General features: G+C 37.1%; 1 protein-coding gene across 3 annotated transcripts in view; it reads right to left on the bottom strand.

The window, feature by feature from the left end:
- The window catches only part of ODR4 (odr-4 GPCR localization factor homolog), a 46,338-nt gene that overhangs the window by 12,684 nt on the left and 18,946 nt on the right, over positions 1-14,708 (bottom strand). For all 3 annotated transcript variants that reach the window (XM_054247806.2, XM_054247807.2, XM_054247808.2), the window contains exons 10-12: positions 9,374-9,502; positions 8,782-8,870; positions 1,214-1,401 (exon numbers count right to left, since the gene is read on the bottom strand). In XM_054247806.2, the coding sequence (XP_054103781.1) occupies positions 1,214-1,401; positions 8,782-8,870; positions 9,374-9,502 (406 nt within the window). The remainder of the gene's footprint in view (positions 1-1,213; positions 1,402-8,781; positions 8,871-9,373; positions 9,503-14,708) is intronic.

Genomic DNA, 14,708 nt, shown 5'->3' with positions numbered 1-14,708 from the left:
AACATTATAAGATCTATTCAACAACAGAACGGCTCAAGAACTACTGCCAGGCACTATCAACAGAGAAGTGAACAAACCAAAAATTCTTGCCCTCATGATTCTAAGTTTGGTTAGCAGAGATAGTGCAGTCACTAACCAGGGAAAAGAAATTTTGGAAAGCAGTAAACATTTTTACCAGTCTACTTTCAAAAAGCAGACATTTTCCATCTGCTAGAGAATATTCTACAGTTATATCTTTAAAAATATTAGTTTTCATGGGATTAGAAAGTAGTTGCTCCTTTATTTTAACATCAGGCACTGGGCAATTTACAATAGTTTACTTTCCCCAGTGAAACATACTCTTGCTCTACATCATCATCAGTGCTAATCTGGCATTGCTAAAAAAACTGGAGGGTGGTCTGCACCCAACTTGAGGCAGTTTACTGAGAGACCTGAAGTTCCCCAATCAAATACTTACTTGACTCACCATAATCTCAGGCGCACTCTGAATCGAACAACCTGTTCCTGAAGGAAGAATTAGCTATGCAAAGAGGAATAACTAAGAAATCAGAAAAGGAACTTACATACATATTTATGGACATGTTTTCATTCCCTGAACTCACTAGAAACAAAAAGAAAGCAAAGCAAAACAAAACAAAACAGTTTTCCAAAGTGTAAAGTCAGATGTGAAAGTAACGGCTAGGGAACAAAACGTGCTGCAGAGCTTAGACAGTACAGCAAATCTATGCTCTATAAAACTGATCTAATTTCTGGAACTGTCCATTTTGGCTTAGTATCCCAATTAGATGAAAGGGATATGAAAAGAAAGGCAAATAACATGGAGAAAATGTTGAATAAATTGGTATTTTTAAAACTTTCTGTTCTGACATGATGCTTTAAGATCATGAATTTTGAGAAAACTTTTATATTAAAAGAAATACCTTAAAGCTTTGTAATTTTACCTACCTAATGCTGAACTTGTTTTATTAAGATCTACTTGCTAAGCTTGAAAAAACCTTACTATCTTAAATTTTGGTTCAATTTCCTAGGAAAAACTCACTGTATGTCTAGACATGTAAAAATTAAACATATATTTTTAAATGTCTGTTAATATTTTGAACTGTCAAATAGAACTAGCTATAGAAAATCTAAAGACATGATATTTAAACTAGACATCTCATAGGTAATCTTAGCTGTAATCTAATTAAGTTCTTAAATAGCATCATATAATGACCTGTGTTTATTTCCTCTGCGATTTCCACATCTTCTATTTGAATTGTATGATCCAACATCTCCATAAAATGGTCTCTGATTTCTTCAGCTGACTCATCATCAAATTTATAATCACACAACATTACAGTGGATCCAGGAAGGGGAACAAAGACTCGACGAGGGAGGATGTGGAACTCTTTTTCAGAATCTAAAAGGAGAAAAAGTATCATCAATATTTAGATAGGTTTGTCACTGGTATCAGTGATACATATTTTAAAAGTATATAAAAACAAATACAAATAAAGCTTAAAAGGTCAATGTTTTTTCCTTTTCTAGTTGATCTGGCACAAAATTGCTGTTACTGAATTCTGCTTTACCTCGAAACCCCTGGCCTCTGCAAGGAACCTAAATGATACACCTACGAAAAATAAACTTATTGCCGGGTATTGGGACTCATACCTGTAATCCCAGCACTTTGGGAGGCTGAGGCAGGTGGGTCATTTGAGCTCAGGAGTTTCAGACCAGCCTGGCCAACATGGAGAAACCTTGTTTCTACTAAAAATACAAAAATTAGTCAGGCGTGATGGCCGGTAATCCCTGCTACTCAGGAGGCGGAGGCAGGAGAATTGCTTGAACCCTGACGTGGAGGTTGCAGTGAGCTGAGATAGCACCACTGCACTCCAGCCTGGGCAACAGAGCAAGACTCCATCTCAAAATAAAAATAAACTTACTGCCTTCAATGTAAATATGTTGATTACACGTTCTTATATGACACACTGCTCTATGAAGGACACTCAAGAGTCAATTTTGTCCTTGGTGTCAGAAACTATTGTCCTTCTTGTTTCTTTAACCCTCATAGGCACTGTACATTTTATAGTGGTTTTTCACTTCTTCATCCAAGTTTGGAGCCAAATTAGTGGCCGCCTTACACTAAGGGCACAGGATCTGACAGCATTTCTTTTTGTACTAATCTAACCATGAACTTCATGTTACTAGACGAAGCCCCCCTTCCTATTCAAGCATGTTTAGGACATCAAGTCATATATACATTTTTGTGTACCAATCTCAGTACCAACTCCATTTTGCTTTCTTTTTTTACCTTCCCTTTGACTCTTTATTACTAACATTTATTTTCACTTGTTTGCTTATCTTCTCTGTAAAAAGCTTTAAATCATTTTTAGAAAAAATAAATCTAAATAAATATTTCATTCTTCTTTAATATATACAAACTGAAATTATTATTTCCCCTAATTTCTAACACAAAGAGTCACTGTTACATGTAAATAAAAAATTGCTTTTTAGTTCAACACTACGCTTCTTATGACTATCACAAAGACGGAAATTTTGTGAAAAGAATGACCTCTTTCAGCAACAGACGTGATTAAAAAGCTACTAATGAAAAGATCAAGTAGAAAACTAGGGCTTACTTTAATAGTAACCGAGACTTTGTGGTCAAGAAACTAGAGGTAACTTTACATAATTACAAACAAAAGATGTCGAACAGTGCCTTAAGTATCACAGGAAAGGCAATGAGTTAAACTATGTGCTCCTTCCAAAGTCTGTGTATTATTTCATTTGCACATGAGAACTGGGAGATAAATTTTACTCTTTGACCAGATTGCCTCCTAGCTGTAGAAGAATATTACTGCAATTTGAAGTACAGCACAAAAATTGTCCACACATTGAATTTAGGACTATATTATTTTATTTTGGGCTACAGTTACTTGAAACAGATTAAGTAAAAACTCAAAAATGACCATAATGTGCATGTGCAATTGGCACGCAAAATTTTAAAACCATTTCAAACTACATCAATTCTTGGTTTCTCTGAAAAATAACAAGCTAAAAAATCAAACCGTTAAGGAACTGATTCCAATAAATTTAAATTACTCATTAAAAAATAAAAAAAACTTATGATTTTCAAATTAAGAAGTTAAATTAGCAATTTAGTGTCTAAATAAGACTCATTTTCTGTTGGTCTTAGGTTGAAATGAGAGGAGAAATCTTTTTGAAAAAACCCATCTCAAAAAGCATTCCAAAGAAGACTCCTTTAGGAATAACCTCATGCCACAGTATCTAGTTTGATGTTATCTGAATAAATTCAAAACAAATAAAAAATTTTAAATTTTAGCCAATATAATAAAAATTGAGCTGCTACTGGTTAAATGTCCCAGCTGGTATCAGGGAATTATAGGAAGTTTCAAGTTATTTAAGTATTTATTTTTTATAGAAACTTTTTTTAGAATACGCGATAGCAGAGCTGAAGCTTAAAGGATAAAAGGACATCTGCATAAAGGGATAGGACAAGTGCCATTCAGAGAGTAGAACCATGGGCACAGGCGGCAGAGGATTACAAACGTTCTGGGAAGACGGTGGAGTGCTACGGACGATACTGGTGCAGGGATGGGCAAAGATAAGAGGTTTCATAAGTGATGACCTACATTTTCACGAGTAAGTCATCTATGAGAGTAAGTTGAGCAGGATTGAATGAAGACTTCTAACAGTGAAGAAGGCTTAGGCTATATCTTAAGAGGACAATCACAATAAGTAAAAGGATTAATTGGAGTTTTTTTATTTTTCCTGACATTGAAATACTAAGTTCTTTTATCTGGATAGCTAAAATTAAAAGCCTATGTTTACTTTAGAGAACAGACATATAAAGTTATTATGTCCTTTACAGGCTTCCTCATACATGCAAAAATACTCTAATTCAGGTTAATTTTATGGCATATACTCTACATTTTACTATATTACAGTATTTATAAGATTTAAGCAGTATATAAGCAAAATAAGGTTAAGTAAAATGAGGGCAAAATCTAAAATCTAACAATTTGGTGTATAAGTTCAACATCAGAATTTACATTTATTTATGCTTGGGGGGATAGATAACTCATTCTCCATGATGATTATTTTATATCACATGCTTGTATCAAAAATCTCATATACCTCATATATAGATGTACTATGTATCCACAAAAGTTAAAACTTTTAAAAAACTTTTAAATTTACATTTATTTGCATTATCACACTTTCAACGTATTGTTTTATCTTGATATCTAAGATGAACTAATACGCTGATGGAATATCCTGTTACTAAAGCATTGGATATAATTTACATCTTATTTCTGTTTGAAATATGCTGAATTTCCCAAAAATTGAAGGTAAGGCATTTTGAAGACAATTAACATACGTAATTCTCCTCTTTCATCATCTCTAACATGGTATCAATACCACTTGCTGAGGGCTTAGCTTACACCAATTTTATTAGGGGCCTTACAAACATCATCTCATTTAATCTTGCAGCCTTAAAAAGTAGCTACCATAATTCCTGTTGTACATATAGGAAAATTGGGCCAGTCATAGTGGCTATGATTTCCACTGCTTCAGGAGGACTGCTTGGGGCCAGGAGTTTGAGACCACCTGGACAACATAACATCTCTACAAAAAAGTAAAAACTAAAAGATTAGCCAGGCACACTGCCATGCACCTGTAGTCCCAGCTACTTGGGAGGCTAAGTGAGGAGGATCCCTTATGGCAAGGAGTTCAAGGCTGTATTTAGCTATGATCATACCTGTGAACAGCCATGGCACTACAGCCTGGCCAACACAGCAAAGACCCTGTCTCTCTAAAAAAATTAAAGAAAAAAATTAGCCAGGCACGGTGGCCCTTGCCTGTAGTCCCAGCTACTTAGGAGGCTGAGGCAGGAGGATCACTTAGGACCAAGAGTTCAAAGCTGCAGAGAGCTATGATTGCACTTTTGCATTCCAGGCTGGGTGACAGAGAGAGACACTGTCTCTAATGAAAAGGAAGGAAGGAAGAAAGGAAGGAAGGAAGGAAGGAAGGAAGGAAGGAAGGAAGGAAGGAAGGAAGGAAGGAAAAAAGGAAGGAAGGAAAGAAGGAGGGAGGGAGGGAGGGAAGGAAGGAAGGAAAGGATGCCTATAAAGTCATTTGCCTGAGGTCACTCTGCTAGTGGCAGGACAGACACAGAACCTGAGAACTTCAAAGTCTTGTAAAAAGAAAGAAAGAAGAAAAAGAGAGAGAAAAAGACAGAAAGCAAGCAAGAAGAAATAGAAAACCTGAACAGACTCATAAAAAGTAAAATGATTGGCCGGGCACGGTGGCTCACGCCTGTAATCCCAGCCCTTTGGGAGGCCGAGGCGGGTGGATCACGAGGTCAAGAGGTCGAGACCATCCTGGTCAACATGGTGAAACCCCGTCTCTACTAAAATTACAAAAAATTAGCTGGGCATGGTGGCGTGTGCCTGTAATCCCAACTACTCAAGAGGCTGAGGCAGGAGAATTGCCTGAACCCAGGAGGCGGAGGTTGCGGTGAGCCGAGATCGCGCCATTGCACTCCAGCCTGGGTAACAAGAGTGAAACTCCATCACAAAAAAAAAAAAAGTAACATGACTAAATCAGTAATGAAAAGTCTCTAAAGAAAACTGCATCCAAGACTAGATGGTTTTACCATGAATTATACTGAACCTTTAATAAATAAATGATACCAATTATTCTCAAATGATTACAAAAAAAATGAAGCACAGAGAACTCTGAACTCATTCTGTGAGATCAGCATAACCCTAATACCAAAATCGGACAAGAACACAGTAAAAAAAGAAAACTACAGGACAATATCCCCAATGAACCTAGACACAAAAGTCCTCAACAAAATACTAGCAAACCAAATCCAACAGTACATCAAAAAGATAATGCATCATAATCAACTGGGGTTTACTCCAGAGATTCAAGGATGATTCAACATATAAAAATTAATAATGTGATACATCCCATCAACAGAATGAAGGTCAAAACCAATGTGATCAAAGAAAGAGAGAGAGAGGAAGAGAAAGAAAAGGGAAAGAAAGAAGGAGAAAGAGAACAAGAGAAAGAAAGGAAGGAAAGAAAAGGAGGAAAGGAAGGAAGAAAGGAAGAAAAAAGGAAGGAAGGAAGGAAGGAAGGAAGGAAGGAAGGAAGGAAGGAAGGAAGGAAGGAAAGAAGGAAGGAGGAGAGGGGAGAGGAGGGGAGGGGAGGGGAGGGGAGGGGAGGGGAGGGGAGGGGAAAGGAAGCTTATAAAGTCATTTGCCTGAGGTCCCTTGGCTTGCAGCGGAATAGACACAGAACCCAAGAACTTCAAAGTCTTTGCTCTCTCCACCAAACTACAGTCTATGCCCTTCAAATAGGTAGCAAGGCCACCCAATTATCAGTTAAATTTTTAAAAAATTTAGGACTGGGCTATAACATTAACTTCTAATTATATCAAGTACAATAAATAGTACAACTGCTGTTAGGGGCCATTAATTTTACTAATTGGATATTAGCAGAAATTTCAAAATACCAACTGAATATGAAAGAATAGCAGGATAGTCATGTAATTCCACTTTTTCCAATTTTAGTATACGTGCTGCCGAAGCGAGTGGCAATACCACCTTTATAAAGCATTTTTAAATGTTAAAGAGTACACTGATGTGTCTGATAAAGTAGATCTTTAACATTAATGGTGGATACATCCCTATACTCTGAAAATCCTGAAACTCACCATGCAGCTATGACACACACTGTTGCTCAGAAAGTGAAGCAATGATTTACACCACAGGAGTTACCGCAAACTCAAAGTCAAGTTGCAAAGCAAAGCCACACTGAGATGGGGCTGCTAGGCTGATGGACTATGTGAACAGGTCCTATATATAGCTCTCCCAAAAACTCTCAATCCAATTGCTGCATGTAAGATTCAAATTCATGTTCTAGTAAAATTATAAATTAATAGTAGCTGGGCGCAGTGGCTCAAGCCTGCAATCCCAGCACTTTGAGAGGCCGAGGCAGGTGGATCACAAGGTCAAGAGATCGAGACCATCCTGGTCAACATGGTGAAACCCCGTTTCTACTAAAAATACAAAAAATTAGCTGGGCATGGTGGCATGTGCCTGTAGTCCCAGCTACTCAGGAGGCTGAGGCAGGAGAATTGCCTGAACCCAGGAGGCGGAGGTTGCAGTGAGCCGAGATTGCACCATTGCACTCCAGCCTGGGTAATAAGAGCAAAACCCCATCTCAAAAAAAATAAATAAATAAATAAAAATTAAAATTAAAATAAAAAAATAATTATAGCAAATGGAAGTCCTCCAGGGTTGTGAATTAAGGGAAGGATAAATGTTAAATCTGGCACTCAGTCTAGAATACTAGGAATATAAAAAAAGATTGTAGTTAATCCATCAAACCCAATACGCTAGCTATCAGTAGTACTAAAAGAAGTTGGTTATACAGAGGACCTATGCTTTTTTTCCTATGAACATAAAAATATTCTCTTCAAAAACTAATATGGGTCAGGTGTGGTGGCTCACGCCTGTAATCCCAGCATTTTGGGAGGCTGAGGCAGGTGGGTCACCTGAGATGAGGAGTTTGAGACCAGCCAGAACAACATGGTGAAATCCCCATCTTACTAAAAATACAAAAATTAGCCGGGAATAGTGGCAGATGCCGGTCATCTCCACTACTCAGGAAGCTGAGGCAGGAGAATTGCTACAATCCCGAAGGCGGAGGTTGCAGTGAGGCGAGATCACACCATTGCACTTCAGCCCAGATGACAAGAGCAAGACTGTCTCAGGGGAAAAGAAAAAGCTAATATCAATGTTTCAATTGTGTACATATCTAAATGTGAATTGCAAATCCAGTCATATTGCAAGAAGAAGAATGGGGAGATGATGTAGCTTTAAAAAGTGTACTCAATATTTTAATTTCCTTTTTGATTAAAAAAATTTTTTAATACAAATTACTATGATAGTATAAATTGTTTCCCAAAAGTTGCAGTTGTTATTAAAGGGTAAGGTACTGTAACTCAGCCTTTTTAAAACCTAATGAAGTCTGTTAATAACAGCTGAGAAGCATATAAACTAGTGCAGTTTATATAAATAGTACCTATTAAAGGATCTACTATATAGTACTTAACACTAATAAATAATATTTTAATTATGGCTAAATTATTTAAAATACTCATAGATGTTAAGAAAAAATATTAACTTTAAAACGTCAACAAAGTTTACTCATTCTGGCAGAAGTTCACTGGGAATCAATTTTTAAAAAAATCTTCCCTGAAATTGTTAAGTGTTTACAAATTTGCTATTACAAAGTGTTCAAAAACATTTTTCTAGAGCTGAGCATTGTGGTTCACACCCTGGGTTTGGGAAGCCAAAGATGGTGGATCACCCGAGTTCAGGAGTTTGAGACCAGCCTGGGCAACGTGGCAAAACCCTGTCTCTTAAAAAAAATACAAAAACTTAGCCAGGCATCATGGCATGCATCTGCGGGCCCACCTACTAGGGAGGCAGAGGTAGGAGGACTGCTCGAGCCCAAGAGGCTGAGGCTGTAGTGAGCCATGATTGTGCCACTGCACTCTTGCCTGGGCAACAGAGCGAGACCCTGTCTGAAAAAAAAAGAAAAAAAATTTCTGAGTAGCAATTGAAAAATTTTCAGTCAATAATGAAAGTAAAAGATGATACACTGTTTGAAAACATAGGTAGCTATAAAGATGACATATCTGCTATATCTTAATATCAGCTGAAGATATGCAAAAAAAGTACTTATTTTATACTCATAACTTTTTTTTCTGGAATTTCATTCAAAAGGAGATCCTCAAATAGTATTTCACAACGATCAGCAACTGTGTTCATTATATCCCTCTTTACTGCCTACAGGGAAAAACACACAAAAACACAGTAAGAAATAAAATACTTTATATTTATATTATTTAACTAAAAAAAACCCCATAATTTCCTTTCCAGTACAATCATGCCCACTAAATAACTGATAGAGCATTCAATTTTTTATTTACACTTGTTTAGCACACTTAACAAATTTATAGTTTAATGACAAATTTGCCTAGACCATAACCAAATAACAAAATTTAACATCTTAAAAAATAATTCCAGTGTTCCAAATTAGATACTAATATGTACAACTGTGGAACACTTACTAGACTCATATAATCATCGTTTTTAAAAAGGCACAAAATAGATACTCTCAGATGAAAATCTTGACACCAATTATATGGTGCATTTGGACTACACAATAGATTAGGCCATTATCAGTTAAAAGTTAATAATAATTACAAAATATAAGATTGAAAAAAGGTAAAATTTTAGTTTTTTAAATAGTTAACAGAGTTTCATATACTAGTTCTTCCATTTTGTACCTGCACAGCCTCTTTAACTTTGGGTTTACTGTTGTGGATATAAGCTCTGCATTTCACAGCCCCTTTAAGGTTTATGGAACCACTACATATCTGGACTGTGGCTGTGGATCTGTGGTCTGAATTCAGGAGCTGAAAGACAAAATCTGTTTAAGTTCTAATAACCAACAATGATTAACTATAGGAAATGAGTAAACATTGTATTAGCAGTTATATGAAGAGAGAAGAAAGTTTTGACTAAGCCAAACATTTAAAATTATTCTCCATAAATTAAAGGTGTTCATATTTGTTTTTGTATGTTATATATTATTTTCCAGGTATTTTGAATGTATACTGAAATTAAACACAACTACATCTAAATTTTTCTGACATAACCATCTAAACTGGTTCAATATTCACTCAATATATTCCTAAAAATATATTATGTGCAAATTCCTCACATCAGTACTTAAAAGACATATAAAGAAGACATGCTACAGTAGGTGTAAGGCGTGCAATGCAAATTAACTACAAAACTAACAAATACAAAGTGAGACGTGATAACTATGGTAGAGCTATAAGCAATGCACATATATTCACACACTTTCAACTGAAAACTTTCAGACTAAAATTAATGGTATGCTCCAGAACAAAACTGAAACAAGAGAACTGTGTCTCTATCAGAAAATGACACCAGTGGTCGTAAGCAGTCACCTTCATCTCAGTCCTTAGACGCAATTCCTCTTGAGTCTAAGGAATGCCAGCACTCTTGTTTGGTTTTCAGGTGTTTAACATACATTTTCAACCTCACCATCTTAATAACTGCCAAAACAAGGAAAGCATCAAAATATTTAAAGTACTATACAGGTTGAGCATCCCTAATCCGGAATACTCCAAGATTCCAAACTTACTGAGCACCAATGTGATGCCCAAAGGAATGCTAATTAGAGCGTATAAGATTTTAGATTTTTGGATTAGAGATGCTCAACCAGTATGTATTCTGGAAATATTACAAAAGCTAAAAAACCCCAAACCCAAAACACTTCTGGTCCGAAGCATTTCAAATAAGGTACACTCAGTAGAGGCCTATAACCACAATGGAAACAAAAATCATGATTTAAAAACAAAAAAACAAAAAATGGACATGTACGGAAGTAATTTTTATGTTCTAAGAACACAGAGTATAAGTCATTCAACAACAAAGTCAATTCTGAAGAACAAAAATCAAATCACACAACTTGTGAAAAGTGTGTTGGGCCCACGTGCTTATGCAATCAGGAATACACGCAGAAAAATAATGAAGGAAGAGTAGAATATTTGAATATGTATTTGTATGAATATGTATATGTAGAATAATTGAATATGAATTTGACCATTATTTGATGTCTTATATTAGGGCACTGTTTTCCAAAATAGACTAGACTATTAAAGACTATACACACACATAGCAAAGAAAATGTTTTTTTGGTTGGTCGGTTGGTTGGTTGGTTTTGTTTTGTTAGAAGCAGGGTCTCATTCAGTTGTCCAGGCTAGAGTGCAGTGGTGCTATCACGGTTCACTACAGCTTCGACCTTCCAGACTGTAATTCAGTCAACGTTTAAGGTAATGTAATTAGGCCAGACCTAAATCTTCTAGGTGCTGTTAAATAATTGTTAACATGGTCAAGGACTTGTTGATAAAAAATTCATCACAGACCACACAACTCCAAAAGTCCTGGGTCCATTCAAAAAATGGCTCTCCTCAAATCAAGCAGCAGTGTGACGATGCTGATACGGTATCTGGAATCAGCTTCCATTTGACACATGTAGAGTTCATCGATATATCAATATGGTACAGTTGGAAGAGGAGTAACAGGCTTCCCCTATCTACTCTATACATTTTTATTGTAGACAAAACTACTGTATTTTTTTTTAAATGCCCTATTTTACATATTTGACATATAATTTACATTTTTTAACATATAACGCATCTATATATTATTACATGTAAATATGTGTGTGTATATATACATATATCTCTATATATCAGGGCACTGTTTTCCAAAATAGACTAGACTATTAAAGACTATATACACACACATAGCAAAGAAAAGGTTTTTTTGGTTGGTCGGTTGGTTTTGTTTTGTTAGAAGCAGGGTCTCATTCAGTTGTCCAGGCTAGAGTGCAGTGGTGCTATCACGGCTCACTACAGCTTCGACCTTCCAGGCTCAATTGATCCTCCCACCTTCGCTTCCTGAGTAGCTGGGACTACAGGTGCACACCATCACATCCAGCCAATTTTTGTAGAGACAGGGTTTCATTTGTTGCTCAGACTCATCTTGAACTCCTGGGGTCAAGTGATCAGCCTGCCTGGGCCTCCCAATGTGCTGGGATTACACCATGCTCAGTCAGGAAAAGTTTCAAGGAATATAAAGTCTGACTCATTCCTTTTTGGTAGAAACGTAAACCAGTTGGGGTCTACAAATGTAAACTCTTTTTGGTTACCTGGACTTAGGAATAATCTGGCTGACAAACAGCCTTTAGGAACCTAACGGGTTCACAGGTGAAGGAACTTCTATAATGCTGACATGGTATTTGAAAAAGAGAATATCCCCATTTCTGAAATGAAATCTTACACAAATAGGGCATTTGGGCTAGGTCTTAATATACAGACAGTTTGGGTGACAGAGAAAAGAGCAATAACATGAACATGTTCAGGAAGACAGAGTTTTAAAGGCACAGCAAGAATATATCTAGCCTATTACGGACACAAGAAGGAAGCCAGACAGGAGAATCCTGGGCAGAAAAGCACCATTAGTCTTAACGCCGCTGTTCTGGCCCTGGGAACTAACAACTTGGACGTCCACTCAAGAGACCTAATCTGAAAGTTGGTAATTTCAAAGATGACAGGAGGATAAATTTACAATGATGGGAAGAAACCAGCGTAAAAAGGCTGAGAATACTCAAAATCAGAATGCCTCTCCCTCTAAAGAGGATCACAGTTCCTCATCAACAAGGGAACAAGGCTTGATGGAGAACGAGCGCATCCCAATAACAGAATCACGCTTCAAGGAATGGATAATAAGAAACTTCTGTGAGTTAAAAGAACATGTTGTAGCCAAACGTAAAGAAACTAAGAACTTTGAAAAAAGGTTTGATGAAATCCTATTGAGAATAGACAACTTAGAGAGGAATGTAAGTGAATTAATGGAACTGAAGAATACAATACAGGAACTCCGCGAATTATGCACAGGTTTAAACACTCAAATTGTTCAAGCAGAAGAAAGGATATCAGAGGTCAAAGTCCAACTTAATGAAATAAAACAAGAAGATGAGATTAGAGATAAAAGGATAAAAAGGAATGGGCAAAGTCTCCAAGAAATGTGGGACTATGTGAAAAGACCAAATTTACGTTTGATAGGTGTACCTGAATGCGACGGAGAGAATGAATCCAAGCTGGAAAATACCCTTCAGGATATTATTCAGGAAAATTTTCCTAAACTAGCAAAGCAGGTCAACATTCAACCCCAGGTAATACAGAGAACACCACAAAGATATTCCTCAAGAAGAGCAACCCCAAGGCACATAATCGTTAGATTCACCAGGGTTGAAACGAAGGAGAAAATACTAAGGGCAGCCAGAGAGAAAGGTCAGGTTACCCACAAAAGCAAGCCTATCAGACTTACAGCAGATCTCTCAGCAGAAACTCTACAAGCCAGAACAGAGTGGGGGCCAATATTCAACATCCTCAAAGAACAGAACCTTCAGCCCAGAATTTCATATCCAGCCAAACTAAGCTTCACAACTGAAGGAAAAATAAAACCTTTTATGAACAAGCAAGTACTCAGAGATTTTATTACCACCAGGCCTGCTTTACAAGAGCTTCTGAAAGAAGCATTACACACAGAAAGAAACAACCAGTATTAGCCTTTCTAAAAATACACCAAAAAGTAAAGAGCACCAACATAAAGAAGAATTTACATCAACGAATGGATAAAACAGCCAGTCAACATCAAATGGCAGTAACCCTAAATTTAAATCGACTAAATCCCCCAATCACAAGACACGGCCAAAACCCAACAGCATGTTACATCCAGACCTGTTTCACATGCAAGGATAAACAAAGACTCAAACAAAGGGATGGAGAAAGATTTACCAACCAAATGGAGAGCATGCATGCATAAATAAATAAATAGCAGGAGTTGCAATTCTCATATCGGATAAAATAGATTTTAAAGCAACAAAGATAATAATGGTAAAAGGATCAATGCAACAACAAGAGCTAATGATCCTAACACCCAGATACATAGAGACTTAGATTCAATGAGACAGAAAATTAATAAGGATATCAAGGACTCGAACTCAGATCCAGAACAAATAAACTTAATAAATATTTACAGGGAAAAGAGGAGGGCCAGTGGGAAAGGGAGGTGGGGAGGGATAGCCTGGGGAGAAATGCCAAATGTGGGTGAAGGGGAGAAGGAAAGCAAAGCACACTGCCATGTGTGTACCTACGCAACTGTCTTGCATGCTCTGCTCATGTACCCCAAAACCTAAAATCCAATAAAAAATTAAAAAAAAAAAAAGAATGTAAATAAATAAATAAATATTTATAGAGCTCTCCACTTCAAATACACAAAATATACATTCTTGTCAATACCATATCACACCTACTCATAGGTTTTTTTTTTTTTTTTTTTTCTGAGACGGAGTTTCGCTCTTGTTACCCAGGCTGGAGTGCAATGGCGCGATCTCGGCTCACCGCAATCTCCGCCTCCTGGGTTCAGGCAATTCTCCTGCCTCAGCCTCCCGAGCAGCTGGGATTACAGGCACGTGCCACCGTGCCCAGCTAATTTTTTGTAATTTTAGTAGAGAGGGGGTTTCACCATGTTGACCAAGATGGTCTCGATCTGTTGACCTCGTGATCCACCCGCCTCGGCCTCCCAAAGTGCTGGGATTACAGGCTTGAGCCACCGCGCCTGGCCCTACTCATAGGTTTAAATGAAACATTGATTGGCCATTATTAATACCCATTTTTTTTCCAGAATAAAGCAATATTTCCATTCACCCTCCCTCTTTCTCTTCCTCTTTCTTCCTCTCCTTTACTCTTTTTTTCTTCCCTTCTCTCAAAAAAAAGAAAAAAAAAAATCAACTTGTAAACCTCTAGATCCAGATCAGCAATGACTCTCTCACTGCTTGATTTCCTTCCTTCCCCTCCCTCCCTCCCTCCCTCCCTCCTCCCCGCTTCCTCCCTTCCTTCCTTCCTCCCTCCTTTCCTCCTTCCCTCCCTGCCTTCCTCCCTTCCTCCCAAAATAATAATAAAAAAAGGGTACATCTAGAAAATAAGAACAAAAAGGTATGCTGGGGGTATAAAGAACCCT

Source organism: Callithrix jacchus, chromosome 18 (assembly GCF_049354715.1).
Source record: "Callithrix jacchus isolate 240 chromosome 18, calJac240_pri, whole genome shotgun sequence".
In the NCBI taxonomy this organism is placed as follows: Eukaryota; Metazoa; Chordata; class Mammalia; order Primates; family Cebidae; genus Callithrix; species Callithrix jacchus.
This window is presented reverse-complemented; position numbering and strand designations above follow the sequence as displayed.